We start from the raw sequence: 17,584 nt of genomic DNA, 5'->3' as shown, positions 1-17,584 counted from the left end.
TTTACCGGTCACACACCCAGCTTATGACTACTAATTGAATTGATCAGTACCCAGAGGCAATACGTTACTTCGCCTTATTCATTTTTATCTAAAAGCAACACATTAAGACAAATAGAAAACAATAATACAAAGCATAAGAATTGCGGAAACACAACTTTAATACAACAATACTTGTATAGTGAATTGCATTGTATATCTGATCCAAATACAACATTGTTCACACAACCAAAAAATAAAGTCTGGGTACTCTGGGGCCAAAGGAATGCAATTACATTTTTCTAAACAAACCCTGCACATAAAAACTACATAAATAGTATTGTGCAGGTATAGACAACTGCTCATAGTAGAAAATGAAGTTAATATTGAACTAAAACAAAGTCAATGGATTTTAGAAAACTGATTTCAAGATCCACTTATATTAGCTGGTCAAACCTGTAACCCAGAATATTAGGTCTTTACATTAAGATGAATCCTGTAAATAGGGGAAGTTTGCATCCAAAGTAGTACAATGATCCCGACACCAGCTCCATGTAAGTAGATGTTCTGCTCCATGTCCATCCCTGTCCAGGGTTAAAACCTTGGAGCACCATAGTCATCTGGCATCCTTTCAATGTTATACCTGCATAAAAAAATAATTACACACATCAAAATGAAGGGGAGTCCAGTAGAAGATTTTCCAAAATGTTAGGATATATTGATCCGAGCTGTGAGAATTTCAGGCCCGTGTCAAATCACGCCAGGTTAGGAGCTACAGACGAGGTCCTTGGCCAGAGGCTATCCGGTGCAGATTCACATAATGGCATTTGAGAAAGCATTAACATCTGATCAGTTCACAGGGTTTCTGAACTTCGGGGGGGATGAATGACTGCGAGCTCTGCAAATTAAAGGCAGGAATGGCTAGTTATTGATGGGAATCCTCACCTGTGGTTGGAGATGTACATGATTGGCACTCCTGGGATCTTCCTGACCCTTCTCTTCAGATCTCTGTCCACCGTGGCCAAAATGTAACACTTGTGCTGTTTAAGTGTAGAGTGAGTACCACAGTTAGTTGTTAGGTAACTCATTTGTCACTTTAGACACCAGCACAGGCTTATATGTTTAAGGGATGTACCGATACCATTTTCTCAGACCGAGTATGAGTACTGATGCTTGCTTTGTGGTATTCACCAACACCAAATAGGGATGTGTGATGTCTAAAAAATGATGTGTGGTATTTTAACTTAAAAATATTGGGAAAATGATAATACTGCAATCCCCACCACCACAGCACCAAGCAGGGTTCATTATTAAGCTGGAAAAAAGAAAAAAAAAAAGTGAAAGCCTTAAGAAGAAACGATATACAGACAAAAAGCCAGCATTAAGGCTTTTCAACTGGAGGGTGGGGGGGGCGATCATAGCAGTGCTGATCATCGCTTTTTAGGCTCTGTGGAATACGATGGATCAGTGGGTGTTAATTCTGATTTAGAAATGTCACTCTAAATCCTCTAAAGCAGTGCTTCACAAATGTTTCATACCTTGTACCACCTCAAAAAATATTACCATTGCAGTGCCTGACCGACACTGAGTTTCTGTCATTTTCACTACGTGAGGTTTATCATTTGCCGTTTTCTTTCTCTGTGCTGCAAGTCTGATTGTTTCAGGGTGTTGCTGCTGGTGTCCATTTCATCACTCTTTCTTATGTTCAATTTTTAGATATTTGATTTGATTAATACTTTTATATGAACCTGATTTTGTACCTCCGCTTAATAATTTAGTTGAACAGTTTGCTGTCCTCTATGCTTAGGATTTGGATCAGACTTCATACCAATACTAGTAACAGTACTGGTGCATCCCTACCTAAATACCAGGGTCTCTGTGCTAGCAGTCTTACCTGTGTGACCCTCTGGACTAAACAGTCGTCAGCATATGTTCCACTGTGTGAGCAAGGCAGTCTCTCAAAGCGAGGATCCTTTGCGATCCTGTAAAGGAGGCATGTCAATTTCATATTATCATTCATATTATTACACATACATATTATACATAGTACCTTTCATAGGAACCTATCCCTGAATGAAGTACTGGGGTCCAAAAATCCATGTGTCCTTTTTTGCACTTTACCTACCTTAGAGCGACTCGGTACTTCATCCCCAGTTTCTCGATTTCAGCCATGACACAGTCTGTGATGTAGGGGATGCCTTGGAACAGACAGAAACGATATTCAATTTCAACATGTACTACCTTATTAGAGCTGTAAAGTGATTGCAGGTCTGTCCCTAAGTGTGAAACACTTACACTTGGCGTAGAGACAGTCCATCATGGATTGCACTATGTCAAGTTTGGCCTTAATTGAAAAATTGATGAAATTAGTGTCGACCAGGATGTGGTAGGGGGGACCCAGCTGTGTGTTGTACTGGAAGAACAGACATGATGGGTACTTTGTCCTGGACACAGAATGAAAGGTTTGGGATGAGCCACATAAAAATCCGATTTCAAATTTGCATAACTGAACAATGTAACATCAGTACACTCCATTCAAGCACAACTACTGAGGCAACTATTTCTAAGTTATTTAGCTTCACTTACACTTCTGTCACTTTTAGCGCTGAGGGGTCTTTCTTCTTCTTCACCTTTTCTTTTGCACGATCTTGTGGTTTTCTTGGGAACAACATTAAAGAAACAGTTATGACAAATTAATGTTCTGTCAGGATGCTGCAAGTCTACCTACTACAATATGTTTGACAGCTTTATGGTTGATGAATGTAAATGTAAAATTTAAGGCTTTTTAGAGTGACGACCTAGAGAGAGTGAAATGATCCTCGCATGCCACACGCAAATTCCACACAAAGAGCGGGGTCGGCAATTCTTATAAGGCAAAAATGCTACCCACTAAACCATTGAAAATGTTATTATTAGTAGTATTAATTATAAATAAGAAACTTACATCCTGTGATCCTTTAAACTAATCATTCTTTTCATCACTGCGTACTTTTTTGTCTTCTGTTTACCCTTTAAACCGAAAGGAAACATTAAAGATTATAATAAAACAACGTTTATGAACACTTGACAAGATATCTCAATTCTAATCACATACATTGATACCCTAAAACAAAACAGGAGTTAAATATTGTTGACATTCACATCAGTTAATCTTTCTACAAGTCAATCCTTCTGACTGATGTCAGCAGACAGCGGTCATTTTTTATTTCCAGCTTGCTGCGAGAAGAAAACTTTAATCGATCAATCCCTAACACTATCCTTACGAATATGCTTAGATTTAAATAACTAGCTACTCGATATTAATACTAACCATGATGTTTTTTTCAGTCAAACAGCCTCCCTTTTGCTGATGTCCGCGTGTGAGTTCAGAGTATAGCAATTTATGGCGTCATTAGCAGTCGCCGCGATCGCCGCAGGATGACCTCATCATTTCGCGCGGTATTTTGCGTGCACTGCGTCCCTTCCGGTGAGCTGTTCGTAAGTACTCCGAAGGTACAAGTAGTGTCTATTTACACATTGAATAACCTGTCTACGATATAGGGTGATTGAAAAGCAGCGGTTACCGAGGGTGTAAGAAGATTCTCGCATGTTTTATCTGCAGCTATAACAAGTATCGTGGCTTTAATAATTACCGTAAGCAGGCTGATTTCAGTTTATTATACGTTTGTTAGCTAAGCTAGAAACTAATAGGTAACCACTCGGTATTAGTGATCAGTAACTTCTATGCTGATTCTTTATGTTTTTGTCTTTTATTTTAGTTTTCTTTACGTAGACAACTACTCTTTCCCGTCGCCGTTTCCAGGGAAATCTTTAGCTCGTAAGTTCGCTGGATATTGTTATATTTTTACTTTCGGTAACACACTGATAACTGTTTAGGGGCAGATGTATGGGGTGCCTGTGAGTTTTAGTCGATAAAGTGCGAGATATGATTTGATATGACGTGCCAACGGCATTATGGCATGGCTTTAAACGGGTCACTTACAAAACGCGATTTTAACGGGGGTTGTGTGTGTCCTGCGTTTGCCATACGCGGGCGTCGGCGCGATGTTGAGGTGGGCTGGGGACATGGGGGGTGTGTCCTGTGTTCTGGGTCTCCTTGTATTAAAGTTCCTTAGAATACTCTACCCACAACGATCTCGGTTACGCGCACGTTCAGCCTGTGGATTCTTGCCCGCCGTGGTCCATCAGTAGTTGTCCCGCAACAAGGGGTCATATGCAAATCACTGCAGCTGCACCGCATGTCCTACCTCTACAGATGTTGCAAGGGACAGCTAGTAGATGTGAATTATGACTGCAAGCGCAACTTCCTTCCGTAGATAACACTGACACTCTCTCCGCGGGGTAACATGAGAAACCTCTAGCATTGGTGGTGTACATTGCTGCAGCGGAGCAGTATCGCGAGGTAAAAGGGGGAGACACTTGCACCAATGTCATGAAATGAGTCATGAGTGATAATGGTTTCTTTTTGACACTGATACAAGGTGTATCATTTACAGGGCAAACATTCAGACCCCCTCTTTTTGCAGGGGAACCAGGCAGTGATGCATGTATATTAAATTTCTCCAGATTACATGTCCTGCCCCATTACGTACCACTCGGCCAGCATGACGACTATAAATATTGATGCCTTCCGTGGCCGTAGCGCGGCTCCTCTTTCTGGTGGGCCGTGTCACGTCGTTGGGTTTCTGGGAAGGCGTGTGTGATCCCCAGTGTGTGTGTGTCTGTGACATTCGATACACTTTCACATGGCGTGCACTAGAAGGCCGGCCTCTTGTTTTTTCCACCCCTCCTCCTCCCCGAAGGTCATTCACGGAGCCGGAGTCGCTGGTACCCGGTCGGCAGGGGAGGGAAGCCGCCGTGCTCTCCGTCTTCACATGGGGCTCGTTTCCGCTCTCTGAGAGGAGTCCCAGCCCGAGGCTGAGGATGGTCCGATGGACCGCCGCTTCCTGCTGACCTTCGCCTTCTGCTCGTTCTCGTGGATCCTCTTCTGGGAAGTGCGCTGGAAGAAAGGGAAGGAGGGACAGATCGAGGAATGGCTCCAGGAGCACGGCCTCGCTGAATACAGGCACTTATTTGAAGGTTAGTTTTCTTGGCAACAGTTTTAGGAGCTGCTTAAAAAGCTGGTCCCATGGGGGAGTTGAGACCTGGTGGCACAGGTGCTCGGGCAGCCGTCCCGTGAAGTGACTGATCTGCTGCCTCACCCTGTCGGCGCACGGGAGGCGGCGATCTGGGGCCCCGTTGGTGGCACTGACCCATTTTCCTCTGGGATGTTTTGTCAGGCCCACAGACGGGAGGAAGTTGAGGACAGTCCCTGCTGTGTGAGGCATGGTTTGGCGGGTGCTCTTAACCGGGGTCGACATGGCTGGGTTTGCCTCATGCCCGGAAATGCATGACTGATGTAGGGATAGATAGCAGTCCCGAGGGAAAGGATGAGACAGGGATCGCGAGGACACAAGCAGTGGTGTCAGCTGTTTGCCGGCATTGGATATTCCACTGACCAGCATGTTCTTCCTCTTGTAAAGAGCAGATGACTTTCAGTCTTTAATAGCCTCTCAATGTTACTATAGTCCTCCTTATTTCAATGGGCATTTACAATAGCTTCCAGCCTGGGGTGTTTGTAATTGAATGACTTGTCACTTGAAATTCTCCCCCAGTTTGGTGATACTGTACTGTAGACGTCACTGTCCGTGTCGGGTGTCATTGTCGCAGCCACAGACAGGAAGTGTCATGCTCGCATTTCAGTGGCTGCGTTACTGCACTAGCTGCTGTGCGCCGGCTGATCGGTGAACGGGGGCCGCTGCATTTTAGGGCTGCCGACGTCGTGGCTACAGTCTCGTGGCTGTTTACTGGGTTACTGTGACAGAAGCATCCTGCTGGGTCATGGGGCCGTGCTCCTAATTTCTGTGGTAGGGACGCCGACGGGGCGTGGAGTCTCAGGCCTGACCTCATTGCCCCCTCTCTAGATGTGCACACCCTGGAGGAGCTGAGCCTGCACATCCTGGCCCGTCTGGAGGAGGTGGAGAAGGAGCGTCAGCGCTGGCCGGACATCGCCGAGGCCCAAATCCAGCTGCTCAGGGACTTTGCCTTTCAAGAGTGGCTCTGCTGCCAGAGCTTGGAGCACTACTATCACACGTGAGCGGGGGCTGCCGCCGGCTGGGGGGCTGATTTGGAGGTGGATGTGTGTTGTGTCCTCTGATAGTTTAGCACTGTAGCGCAGTGCTTTGAGTGCAGCTGTAGAGGACTGCTGACCAGTCGTCATTGAAACGGCACAATCATCATGTATGATGATAAAAACTACTACCAATATTTTGCATTTGTTTGTGGTAGTAAGTCCTGGCAAAATCCTGTTTAGTTTCAGGAAGCAAGTCTGTGTTGGCATATCCGTTTATAATGAGGCGTGAAAAGTCATTTTGGTGGTTTGGCCACTAGAGGGCAGCTGATCCCCATTTATGGCTGAGTGAGCTGGGTGACATTGAGCTGAGTTGCCTTTCTGTGCTCTCCATGGGCGCACCGGTGGGTCATTCAGGGCTGCACGCAGCTCCAGCTGCCGCAGCGCTCCAGCCGCTCGCTTGCATTATGCAGCAGTCCTCCTGCACCCCCTAAACGCTGCCTTGGGGTGACAGAGCCTATTGGACATGTGGGCTCCCATTCTGTGAAACAGCATTACAGGGTCTCGCTGTTATGCCAGTTACGCTCTCAATGTACCACGGAGCTTTTGGATGCCAGATTGTGTGTGAGGCATTAATGAACCGCAGCAATCTCTGAGCATATGGCTGTCATAGGGATCTGGTTCAGGAACACGCCTTCATGCCGTCAGAGAAGACGTGGGATCTTTTGATGCCCCCGTGACTGACGAGCTGCTGCTTGTGGTTCCCCTTGTGCAGAATGTCGAGGGCAGATTCTCACGTGGTTGGTGTTACTGCCCTGATTTGGGACCCCAGAATTTACAGTCCGCTTGGGAGCCCCCCCCCTGCCACTGTAGTTTGTATTTCTTGGAAGTCTGTGTCAATCTGCTGGCCATCTCATCCATTTTTTTTTATGTTTTCTGGCTGCTTTGAAGACTGAAGACCCTTGGTTGCACAAATCTGGATGATTTAGCCAAATTCGACAGCCGGCTGCAGCTCTCACTGGCTGCTTGGGGATATTACTACGAGGATTATATCAAGCTGTCTTCTGGCGTGAAAGTCCTCCAGGCCTCTAAGGGGCACCGCGACCAGGATTACGAGATCCAGCTGGTACACAGCCTGGCAGAGAGGAGGCTGACTGAGAAGTGGTCGATAGGTGAGCTCCGCGGCTGGCGAGCCGCTCGGCTGCACATTGTGAAATCGTTCAAAATGTCATGCGGTACGAGGAAGCTGACCGTGCTTGTCGTAAGTTACCTCGGAGTTTTAAATTTCCAAAATGGATTAACTTAAAGTTAAGACACTTTACAGTGTTCTAATTAAAATTGCCTGTTACTGCCGCCTTTGAAGTGCTTTGGGCAGCCTGGCTGGTTTGAGTAGCTCAGTATGTACTTTCGCTGATATTAACCAGCTGGGCGTCATTCCAGGGGCAGAGCGTCTGCATGCCAGACCTCAGCTGTACGGGAAGTGCCTGGCGTGATGGATGGATTGCCCTCTGGATTCTCCAGCCGCTCACCATGTTTTGCGTTTTTTTTTCTTCTTCCAGCGGGGGCTCTGATATTCGGCTGTACCATTGCTCTTTGCTTCCTGATAAGAGACCTCATGTTTTACGTGATTGGTGAGTTGGCAAGGAGACATTGGAATAATGTGATAAAATCGCAGGGTGTGTTTTTTTTTTTCCGGGTTCATGTCGTCTTACTGTTTCCGTTTCCGCCTAGGCGGAATTACCGTGTCTATCATAGCGTTCGTCTTCACCATCAAGTTCCTGTGTGAGCTTGCTGCCCGGGTGGTCAGCTTCTTGCAGAATGAGGACCGGGGGCGCCGGGGCGACCGCAGCATTTATGACTACGTGCGGGGAAACTACCTGGACCCCCGCTCCTGCAAGGTGTCCTGGGACTGGAAGGATCCACAGGAAGTGGGCCAGACCATGACCTTCCGCGTCCAAGTATGCCATCACAGCCATTCCAATATATCACTGTTTGCCAATCCGGTCCTTGTGGACCCACAGACAGTTCATGTTTTTTGTGGGGAGCAAAATTGTAGGGAGGGAGCAAAAACATGGACTGACTGTGGGTCCCCGAGTATCAGGTTGGAAAACACTGCGATACATTATTTCAGACTGTCACTCTGTGTACCCAACCCCAGCAACGTACAATTTTGGGTCACACTTTACTGGGGGGGGGTCACAAATAATGCAGTAGTACACTCTTACTTAATGCATTAATTAACCAGAAAGTAGGTGCAGGTTACGTACTGATCCCATGTTCATTCATCATTAATCCCTAATAACGGTTCAAGTATTTCATGAAGTTACTATATTTATTCATGATTTGTACTTCAGTAATTATTATTAAGTTGCTTGTGGCTCCTCAAGTAAAGTGTTACCCAACTTTGTTTGCTGTGTAATGGCTTCCATGTGCCGCAGTGGGTGGGATTATCGTACTCGTCGGTCTAGTTCAGCCTATTTCCTGTTAGCTGTTTCACTTATTTCAGGCTAAAACAAGCCGCGTGTTGTAATGTCGTGGGTTTCGAAGCCTCATTTCCCCCCATGATGATGCACCCAGCTTGAATTTAATGCATTGGAAGGTCACATAAATCGGGTGCAGCACTGCTGTTGGACATTTGGTGGGACATCACAGCACTTCATCCTCGCCCCTCCTCACCCCCAGCTGTTCTATAAGAATGGGCAGCCGTTCCCGGCACACCGGCCCGTCGGCCTGCGGGTCAGCATCACCCACATCGAGCTGGCCCTGGATATCCCCGTCACCCAGGAGGTCCTGCAGGAGCCTGAGGCCAACGTGGTGAAAGTGGCCTTCACCGTGCGCAAGGCAGGCCGCTACGAGGTGGCCGTCAAGCTGGGGGGCCTAAATGTGGCCTACAGCCCCTACTACAAGATATTCCAGCCGGGTATGTCTCTCTCATCAGATTCTGTCTCTGCCGCATCTCTTATGCTGATCATGTTAATATATCAGGACTAGGTTTTACTCATTGCCTGCTATGGTCTGGCATCTTGCCTGGGGTGTATCCCTGTTTTGTGCTCTACCCTCCTTGGGGAGTATTGAGCTGAAGTGCCCAGGATAAACAACCAGGATAAACAACTAGCAAATCGATTAATTTTACCTAGAGGAGACTGATGGTACATAGGAAGTTATCATGGTTATGTTCACGCATTTTGGGATCCTGCATGCTACTATGGGATGGCAGCGGCAGAACTGCAGGCCTGACAGCTTTTAAAGATTAAAGTCAGACGAGTCATCATCTGGGGGAAGTAACGGGGTGTTTTGCTGTAAGTGCTTTTTTCTGCTGAGAAAATGCCTGCACTGTAGGATTTTGGTGGAATGAACACCCCCCATATTGCTGTGGTTTGCTGTTATTGTAGGCGTGGTGGTCCCATCCAAAACCAAGATCGCGTGCCACTTCTCCACCCTGGTGCTAACCCACGGCCAGCAGCACACCCTGCAGATCGAACCCCGCGACGAGTACGGCAACCCCACCAGCAACTCCACCTCGCTCGCCGACGAAGACAGCTACGGGGCGAGCGTCCAGCCGGTGAGGGAGCCTGGGCCTCCGTGGGGCCCCTGGGGTTGCAGCAGGCTTCCTGTACCGTTTGCGGACCGATTGACCAATCGAGGCTTCACTTGCCACCTATCTTAAAAATAACTTGTGGGTTGAATGGCCTCCTGTTTGCAGGCTTTATGTTTTCCATGCAAAGTAATTAATTCACTGGTAGGATCCAATTAATACATTAATCGCTGTTTGAGAGCGCATAATACCCCCCCTCCACTAGAGGGCTCTTTCCTCCCGTCATTATGTTTGTAAGTCCTCACTGCCAAGCTCCCATGGGGCCTTGCAGCTTTGCAGCTCAGTGAGGGCAGGCTGCAGGTGTGCAGTCCCGGGCCCAGGCCAGATGGCTTATCGCACGGACGCCGAATGGGAGCATTCACAAGGTGTTTGCCTCCTCTCTGGTCCCTGCAGCTGGATTGTACTTGCTGGTCCTGGCAGCCGAACACCATAGCCAGGCTTCAGGTCCCGTGGCAAACGGGTGGTATGGAGTCTGTGCTTTCTTTTGTGTCACTTGAGCAGGCGAGCGTACAAACGACCCTCACTGAGGCTGAGGATGGCGTCCGTGTTCATCCTCGGGGTGCGTGATGGTGACTCCCTGTGTGTCCCCCCCCCAGCTGGGCACTCAGGACGAGGACAGCCCGGAGGACTTCTTCAGCAAGTCGGTGTCCTCCAACCGGTTGCAATGCCAGGTGCAACTACACCTCACCGTCAAGAGGAAGGGCTGCTTCCACGCCCGCATCACCTACCAGAACCAGCTGCTCAGCAACGGCGAGTTCGACATCATCGTGCTGAGTGGTGCGTGCGCTGGATGGGGGCGGAGTCTCATCACACCGGCGGGGTGTTGGGTTACATCCAGGAAAGCCCTGCTTCTCGGAGAGTCGCTGCATGTAACGTGAGGCCGGGGGAGAGTGGCAGGGTGACACGGTTTATTCTTGTCCTTAAGACGTCATGTTGTTATCCGTGTAAACACACTCGTCGATGCTCAGAGGAAACAAAGTGTTTGTTCAAGTGTAGCTTTAATCCCGCCGTCGGTAACGCGGCGGCCGGTGAGCGATGCCGAGGACACTGAGCGAGATGCCGCCCGTCTCTCCAGAGAACGAGAAGAACTGCGTGGAGAAGTACGTGTCGACGCCGGGCACTAGCGTCTACTTCGAGGCCTACCTCTACAGCACGGGCAACTATAGCACCTCCACCTGGCAGCTTCCGGTATCGTCGCTGCTGGCGCCGCAGAGGCGGCCGTCCACGGCGGATGAGGAGGACGACCGCGACTCCCCTGTGGAGGGCCAGCCGGAGAAAGTGAAGAAACCAAAAAAGGTCTATTGCTACATTTCGCCAAAGGTTGGTGATCTTGGTCCCCGTCACCGTGCCGTTTGGTGCTGACCCATTGCGCGCTGGTTCTGATGGGCTCCCTTAACCTTATATTGACACCTGATGTTCAGGTTCTGAATGGAGCAGCCAGCCCTCTTATTGGGTCTAGTTTTCAAATGTGTGGTCAGGCCTTTTAAATCACATTTTCAGCGATTTTTCTTTTTTTTTTCTTTTCTACCCTTTTCTTTAGCAACTATCAGTGAAGGAGTTTTACCTGAAAATTTTCCCCTGGCGCCTTTTCACCTTTCGGGTGTGTCCAGGCACAAAGGTAGGCAGCGACCACGTTGTTTGCGAATGAGAATTCTCCTGCTCTGTTAGCTCTGCCGCAGTTAGTTACCTGTATGAGGCATCAACCATGAGAAAAAAACTCGCTCCGCCCCCCCCCCAGTTCACATACCACGGCCCAGACCCCATCCACAAATACTTGACCCTTGTGGTGGACGATGGAATTCAGCCGCCCGTGGAGCTGAGCTGTAAGGACCGCAACATCATGGCCGCCACCTTCATCCGCTTCCTCCACAAAAACATTGGTGAGTCTGAGCTTCTGATGAACTCAGTGGGTGATGGAACCTTGGAGCAGTTTGTGCCAGCTGGGAGAGCGGGAGTTATCTGTGTGGTTTGTGCTCATAGCCTGGATCCCAGCCTGCTATGATGACAGCCTTGTCTGTCTGATCCTCAGGAGGTTCGGAGACCTTCCAGGACAAGGTGAACTTCTTCCAGCGTGAGCTCAGGCACATCCACTCCAAGCGACCTCGCACCAAGACCTGCCTGAAGGTGGTCCGGCACGTCCTCCTGGACTCGGTGAGTGGAGACCTCTTTGTGGCAGGTAGACCTGCTTTGCTCAAACCTAGTCAGCTTTGGTGGGACGCACTTTCAAGTTTTTAATTGTTGTTAATCCTTCTTTTTGATTCTTTTCCCAATTGTTGTGGATTTCCTTCCCCCACAAGTCTCTGAAAGCCACCAGAAGCTTCTCCGTGTCTGACTGGAGTAAGAACTTCGAGGTCGTGTTCCAAGATGAGGAGGGTGAGTGGATTAGACCGCCGGTGGGTGTGAGTTTGAGGTCCGTTTCTGCTCATGGGGTGAGTGAGTTGTGGGTAACAGGCTGGTTAAGGAACAGACATGGTACTTAGTACAGTACAGTCTCAACATCAATGGCACTTTTGAAGTCTCGCCTTTAATCTCCCTAAATGAGTGTTCATGTTTTTGTGGCTGATTCCAAGAGTGGCCACTAGAGGGCCTGTATGACATTATTCTGCATTTTGGTTCTCCAGCAGTCTTCATTCACGTGTCTCCCAGCATCTGGATAAAGATAGTGTGCTATAAATTTCATAGTGTTTCATTGCCTTGGAAAGTACCGAATCTTAATATATTTTTGTACAAGAGATCTTAAAATGTGTTCTATAACCCACTGAATGCCTAAGACCTTAACCTGCAACACATGTGGGTTGTATTAGCTGATAAAATAAACAGAAGCTGGTCACGTCACCTGTCTGCCGTAACTGCCGCCCGCAGCGCTGGACTGGGGGGGGCCCCGCCGGGAATGGTTTGAGCTGATCTGCAAGACGCTGTTCGACACGTCCAACCAGCTCTTCACACGCTTCAGTGACAGCAACCAGGGCCTGGTGAGAGACCCCCCCCCCCTCCTATTCCCCTATTCAGTCGATGTCCGACTTTGAAGAATGCAGAGCTCCTATTGGACGCAGCCTTGATGGCAGTGCCTCCCCCCCAATGGTGGTTGGGTTCCCATACAAGGAGGATGTCAGACATGGACAGCAGCCAGTTTCTGTCCTCAGGTGCATCCGAACCCGGAGCGGCCGGCCTACCTCAGGCTGAAGGTGTATGAGTTCGCCGGTCGGGTGGTGGGCAAGTGTCTCTACGAGTCGGCGTTGGGGGGCGCCTATAAGCAGCTGGTTCGGGCTCGTTTCACCCGCTCTTTCCTGGCCCAGATCATCGGCCTCAGGATGAACTATAAGGTGAGCCGGACTCGGGGGACTCTGCACTTGCGTTTCACCTTAATGATTAACCGGGAATCGGGAGTGTTGTGCCCGGTCCGCGGAGCCGTCCGCGCGGGTCGCGCTGCGGCTGTTCGTACAGAGCCATCGCAGTCCGAGCTTCGCAGTCGTCATCAACTCCTGTGACACCAACGTTTTGTTTATTTGACCTGCCGTCAGCTCACACACTTCCCCGCCGCCCTTTCCTTTCAGTACTTCGAGACGGATGATGAGGAGTTCTACAAAACCAAAGTCTCCTTCATCCTAAACAATGACGTCAGTGAGATGGACTTGGTGTTCGCTGAGGAGAAATACAACAAGTCAGGCCAGCTGGAGAAGGTGGAGTGGCATGTCTCTGATGGGCCCCCGCTTTGCCGGCCTCTCATTGGCATCCTGTACAACCCCAAACTCATACCAGTGATTTTACAACCAGCTCTGAGTGGTGGTTTATTTTTAATGGCGAACAGAACCCAAATTAAGGGAAGGTGGTTTGCCTGGGGCTCCTCTGGTGGTTTTTCTGCGTGTGTGAGAGAGATGTGTGATTGGACGGCGTCTTGTGGTCATTCCGCTTGAAGGTTGTGCAATGACTGGGTGACGACCTCTTGCCGCTAGGTCGCATGACTAAATCTGAACAGTAATTCTTGCACTTTGCAAAACAAGCAGGTTTAGGGAAGAAGTTTACCATGTTTAAGATTCGACATTTCAGTATAAGGGAAGATTTTCCAAAGCTGGCGAATGATCTTGGTGTGGTTGTGTGTGGGGGTGTGGGTGTGTGTAGGTGGTCACCAAATGTCCCCACAATGTGATAACCTGATATTTTCAACATTGTGGGGAGCATTTCTTTGGTCCCCACAAGGAGAAACTGAATTGTATAGTAATCTGTGACTGCAATCAAAAATCTGAAAATGCCAAAAGTCTCATATTTTGTTGCGTGTGTGCCTATGCGTGTGTGCCCGTGTGCCTCACCTTTATCTTTGCTCGTGCAGGTTGTGGAGCTGATTTCTGGAGGCGCCCAGATTGCAGTCACCAATGAGAACAAGATGCACTATCTTAACCTCCTAGCCCAGCACAGGCTGGCCAATCAGGTGCGAGATGAGGTGGAGCATTTCCTGAAAGGTAAGGGATCTTCCGGCCGGATGCCTTGGATCATCTGGTGGATCATGGGCCATGTCTGCCCCCTCGAAGACCTGCTGACCGGTCTTTTGTTTTTTGCAGGTCTAAATGAACTCGTTCCAGAAAACCTCCTAGCCATCTTTGATGAGAATGAGTTGGAGGTATGTCAGGATTCCAAGTTTAATTACAAACAGCCTTTTCAGCTTGAGTGTTAATGGCCTGGTCATTAACATTGGTGTCGAGGTCCTCTGGTGGTGACTGATGTTGCTTTTTGTGTTTCCTTAGCTACTGATGTGTGGCACAGGTGACATCAGCGTCCAGGACTTCAAAGCCCATGCTGTGATTGTCGGTGGCTCATGGCATTTTAGGGAGAAGGTGGGGTAGCGCCCTCTCTTGTCACTTGGGCAACAGCCATCCCATAATAAGGTGCAGGTGTGAAGGACTGCCTGATCTGCTCCTCCGCAGGTTATGAAGTGGTTCTGGGCTGTGGTGTCCAGCTTTACCCAGGAGGAACTGGCTCGTCTTCTCCAGTTCACCACGGGCTCTTCCCAGCTCCCCCCCGGGGGATTCAACACACTTTGCCCCTCCTTCCAGATCATCGCCGCCCCCACCCATAGCACGCTGCCCACCGCCCACACCTGGTGAGTCCCTTCCCGGTGCTCGTTCCTGATTGGTGGACGTCTTTCCTATACGTGATAAAAACCCATAATAATCTGTGATCCTGATCCTGTACTGAGGCTCATGTGACGTTGTGGTTCCTCCTTAGTTTCAACCAGCTGTGCCTGCCCACTTACGACTCCTATGAGGAGCTACACAAAATGGTGAAGCTGGCCATCAGCGAGGGGAGCGAGGGCTTCGGCATGCTCTGAACTGCCCTGTCCTTGGGGGGGGGGGAGAGTTCCCCCGGATGGCGGCCCCTGCGGGGCCCAATCCCCCCACTCCCTCTGCCAGGCAGACTCCTGGACGACTCGTGATCCTTCACCAGAGCGCCACAGGAAGGCCGGTGAACGCTTTTGCGCTGTGAAGTGCGCATGGGCGTTACCTGTATATACAGTTTCCTTTTTCTTTTTGTACTGGCACAGAAACGGACGGCCCTGGGCAGGCAAGAGGGACCCTCAGTGGAGTTCTGTTTGTAGATGGTAGAGATGTTTTGAGCTGTATGCCTGTGATTGTGTGGGTGTCCTGTGGAGGTCCTGAGTGTTTCAGATGTGGCAGGATTCCATCCCCGGCGCTCCAACTCCTCGCCGAGCCACAGACTTCTGACCCAAAGGTGGCAGGTTGGCGGAAATGTGGCTGCTGGTGTGCTTAGGGGTGGCCTGACCTTCAGCAGTCAGGGAGGGGTCTGCTTTTGCTTGTTGGACAAACCTCCATCACCGCTGGGATGCTGACGTCTGATTCTTTAATGTTTTTTGTACCTGTGACTGGGAAAGGGACCTGCGGGGACTGGGAAAGGGCAGGACCTCATGCCCTTGTACCTGATCCCTTCTCCTGTTTAAATCTGAACAGTAATTCTTGCGCTTCCCAAAACAACTAGCAGATTTGGGAATGAAGTTTGCCAAGTTTAGGATTCAGCATTTCAGTATGAGGGTAGAATTCCTGAAGCTGGTGAAGGATCTCATCCGGCAGAGCGATGGCATGCTTAGCAGTGTGGGCTGTAAAGGTAAGGGTATTTTTTTAAAGCCATGTTCTTTTTAGGATGTTTCTGTTTTGTTAAATTCTGCCTTTTTTTTGCCTGTGTAAGGAAATACGACTTCAAAGGAAGGATTTATATGTTAGGGTACTGTGAATAGTACTGTAATACTTTGACTGGGGTGCGACAATAATGCACTTAAATTTCAAGCTGTGAAAAGGTCTTTTTTGTAATTTTCTTCAGTTTGGGACCTAATATGATTTTATTATTTTTTGTATCAACACCAAAGTTTGTACCTATGTTTGACCTCTGAACCTCTTATCCATCCATGCAGTCTGGATCAGTGGGTTCCTAATCACGGGATGCCAAGGGTTAAATATTTCTGTGAGCTGATATGTATCATATTTCACTTTGTGTTCTTGTTCTTCTAATGACTGAGAGCTCCAGGAGTCTGCACAAATGATTCAGGGGGTTCTGATGCTTCTGTAGAGCATATCGTCGCTCCCTTACAGCTTCTCCTCGCCTTTGGTTCCTCATTCTATGTATCCGATGTTCTGTGGACATTTCCTCCTAAAATGGTACAAGTAGATCCCTCCTCGCATAGTTTTAGAAGCACCAAATCGCCCGGTGCAGGAAAGACTGAACGTGGGCGTGGTACACGTCAGCATTAAAGATATTTATAAAAACGACATACTTGCTAAATGCTTGAAGATATTTATGTGACCTTGCTGGTACGTCTGTCGGCAGACAGGCTAGTGGTCTTACACACCAGTCTCCGTGCCTCGTGGTGTGAATGTAGTGCTTTTGGACTTGGGGAGGCTCCAGCGAGGTCCACTCCTCCTCTCTGTGGACGGCACTGTCCTTCCCCAGGATCGGCGCATCCATTGGGGGCCATTTGAAAATCCAGTCCTGTGTCTCCTGGGCCACGTTTGCACTTTTATCCAATGATTACTCCCTTTACTGCAAGCTAGCACTTTCTCTCCCCCCCCCCCCCCCCACTGACCACCCCCATCACCACCATAAGCTTCATAAGCTACAAGAAGGAATATCTGAATGATGACAGTTTGTTTCCTGTGCCAGGTGTAAGGTGTCCATTTGGGGACCCCCCCCATATTCAGTTGGTCACCCTGTGTGTTTTTGTACAGATTTTTTTTTTTTTAAGAATTCTTTTGTTTCATCGCTTGGCAGCGTGGCTGAATACTTATGTGATTTAGAGCCGTGATGTGTTCCAATGTCATACCGCCGAATTGCCATTTGATTTAAACAAAAAAAAAAAATGAAATGATTTTATGCTCTTGAGGCTGTCGCGTGAAGACCTCGACCAAGGGGCGTGACTTGCGCTCAAAGTGAGAGGTCACCAGGGAGAAAGGCAACAATGCAGTCTCACACAGCGGTGTGGTCCCTGAGGGACAGTGACATCACCTCTGCGCGGCTGTCTTTAACTTTCACAGGTTGGCTTTCATATGAAGGTAATTTTCTTCTGTGTTCCGATTCGGACAAGAAGCCTCTGTTGGCATGAACTGGGGGGAGGGGGTTGTTTTAATTCTTGTAAATATTGTGAAATAATTGCCTACGGTGGATTTTTTTTTTATTTTTAATTTTATTACTGTTTAAATTGGGAAATGCTGGGCCATCGCTGGAATGTCGTGGTTGCCTGCAATGCGCCAATGTCCTGATTGGCTCAGGCAGCTCCCTGTCAGTCGTGGATTAAATAAAATAAAGCGGAGGAAACAGAGGCCTGCGTGTGCATGGAGTCTGTCTGTTCTCTGCTCAGTTGTGTGCCCCCCCCCCGGAAGGTAACCTAAGGAACTGGAAAATTA

The 17,584-nt window shown here is 48.7% G+C and overlaps 2 protein-coding genes across 11 annotated transcripts; one reads left to right on the top strand and one right to left on the bottom strand.

Moving 5' to 3' along the window:
* Window positions 1–140: 140 nt before the first annotated feature.
* fcf1 (FCF1 rRNA-processing protein) lies at window positions 141–3,431 on the bottom strand. Its single transcript, XM_023828431.2, has 8 exons — window positions 3,287–3,431; window positions 2,921–2,985; window positions 2,563–2,634; window positions 2,272–2,420; window positions 2,102–2,174; window positions 1,871–1,958; window positions 922–1,016; window positions 141–619 (listed from the first exon to the last, which is right to left on the bottom strand). Exons 1-8 carry the CDS (start codon window positions 3,287–3,289, stop codon window positions 571–573), a joined length of 594 nt encoding a protein of 197 aa, XP_023684199.1. The 5' UTR covers window positions 3,290–3,431; the 3' UTR covers window positions 141–570.
* Window positions 3,429–17,500, top strand: arel1 (apoptosis resistant E3 ubiquitin protein ligase 1). Of its 10 annotated transcripts, none has more exons than XM_023828410.2 (23): window positions 3,432–3,609; window positions 3,735–3,793; window positions 4,779–5,055; window positions 5,940–6,108; window positions 7,037–7,257; window positions 7,645–7,716; window positions 7,817–8,043; window positions 8,768–9,005; window positions 9,478–9,647; window positions 10,277–10,457; window positions 10,756–11,000; window positions 11,221–11,298; window positions 11,419–11,560; window positions 11,710–11,831; window positions 11,978–12,053; window positions 12,543–12,652; window positions 12,824–13,003; window positions 13,235–13,360; window positions 14,008–14,137; window positions 14,237–14,295; window positions 14,420–14,509; window positions 14,600–14,775; window positions 14,901–17,500. In XM_023828410.2, the coding sequence occupies exons 3-23, from the start codon at window positions 4,908–4,910 to the stop codon at window positions 15,001–15,003; spliced, it is 3,063 nt and encodes a 1,020-aa protein (XP_023684178.1). In that variant the 5' UTR covers window positions 3,432–3,609; window positions 3,735–3,793; window positions 4,779–4,907; the 3' UTR covers window positions 15,004–17,500. The 10 variants fall into 10 exon arrangements, with proteins under 10 accessions (XP_023684181.1, XP_023684182.1, XP_023684178.1 ...); XM_023828412.2 differs by having other exon boundaries at window positions 3,439–3,453; XM_072699251.1 differs by having other exon boundaries at window positions 3,453–3,468.
* The last annotated feature ends 84 nt before the right edge of the window (window positions 17,501–17,584 follow it).

Source organism: Paramormyrops kingsleyae, chromosome 14 (genome assembly GCF_048594095.1).
Source record: "Paramormyrops kingsleyae isolate MSU_618 chromosome 14, PKINGS_0.4, whole genome shotgun sequence".
NCBI lineage: Eukaryota > Metazoa > Chordata > Actinopteri > Osteoglossiformes > Mormyridae > Paramormyrops > Paramormyrops kingsleyae.
The sequence above is the reverse complement of the archived record's forward strand: the minus strand, read 5'-3'. Positions and strand labels throughout refer to the sequence as shown.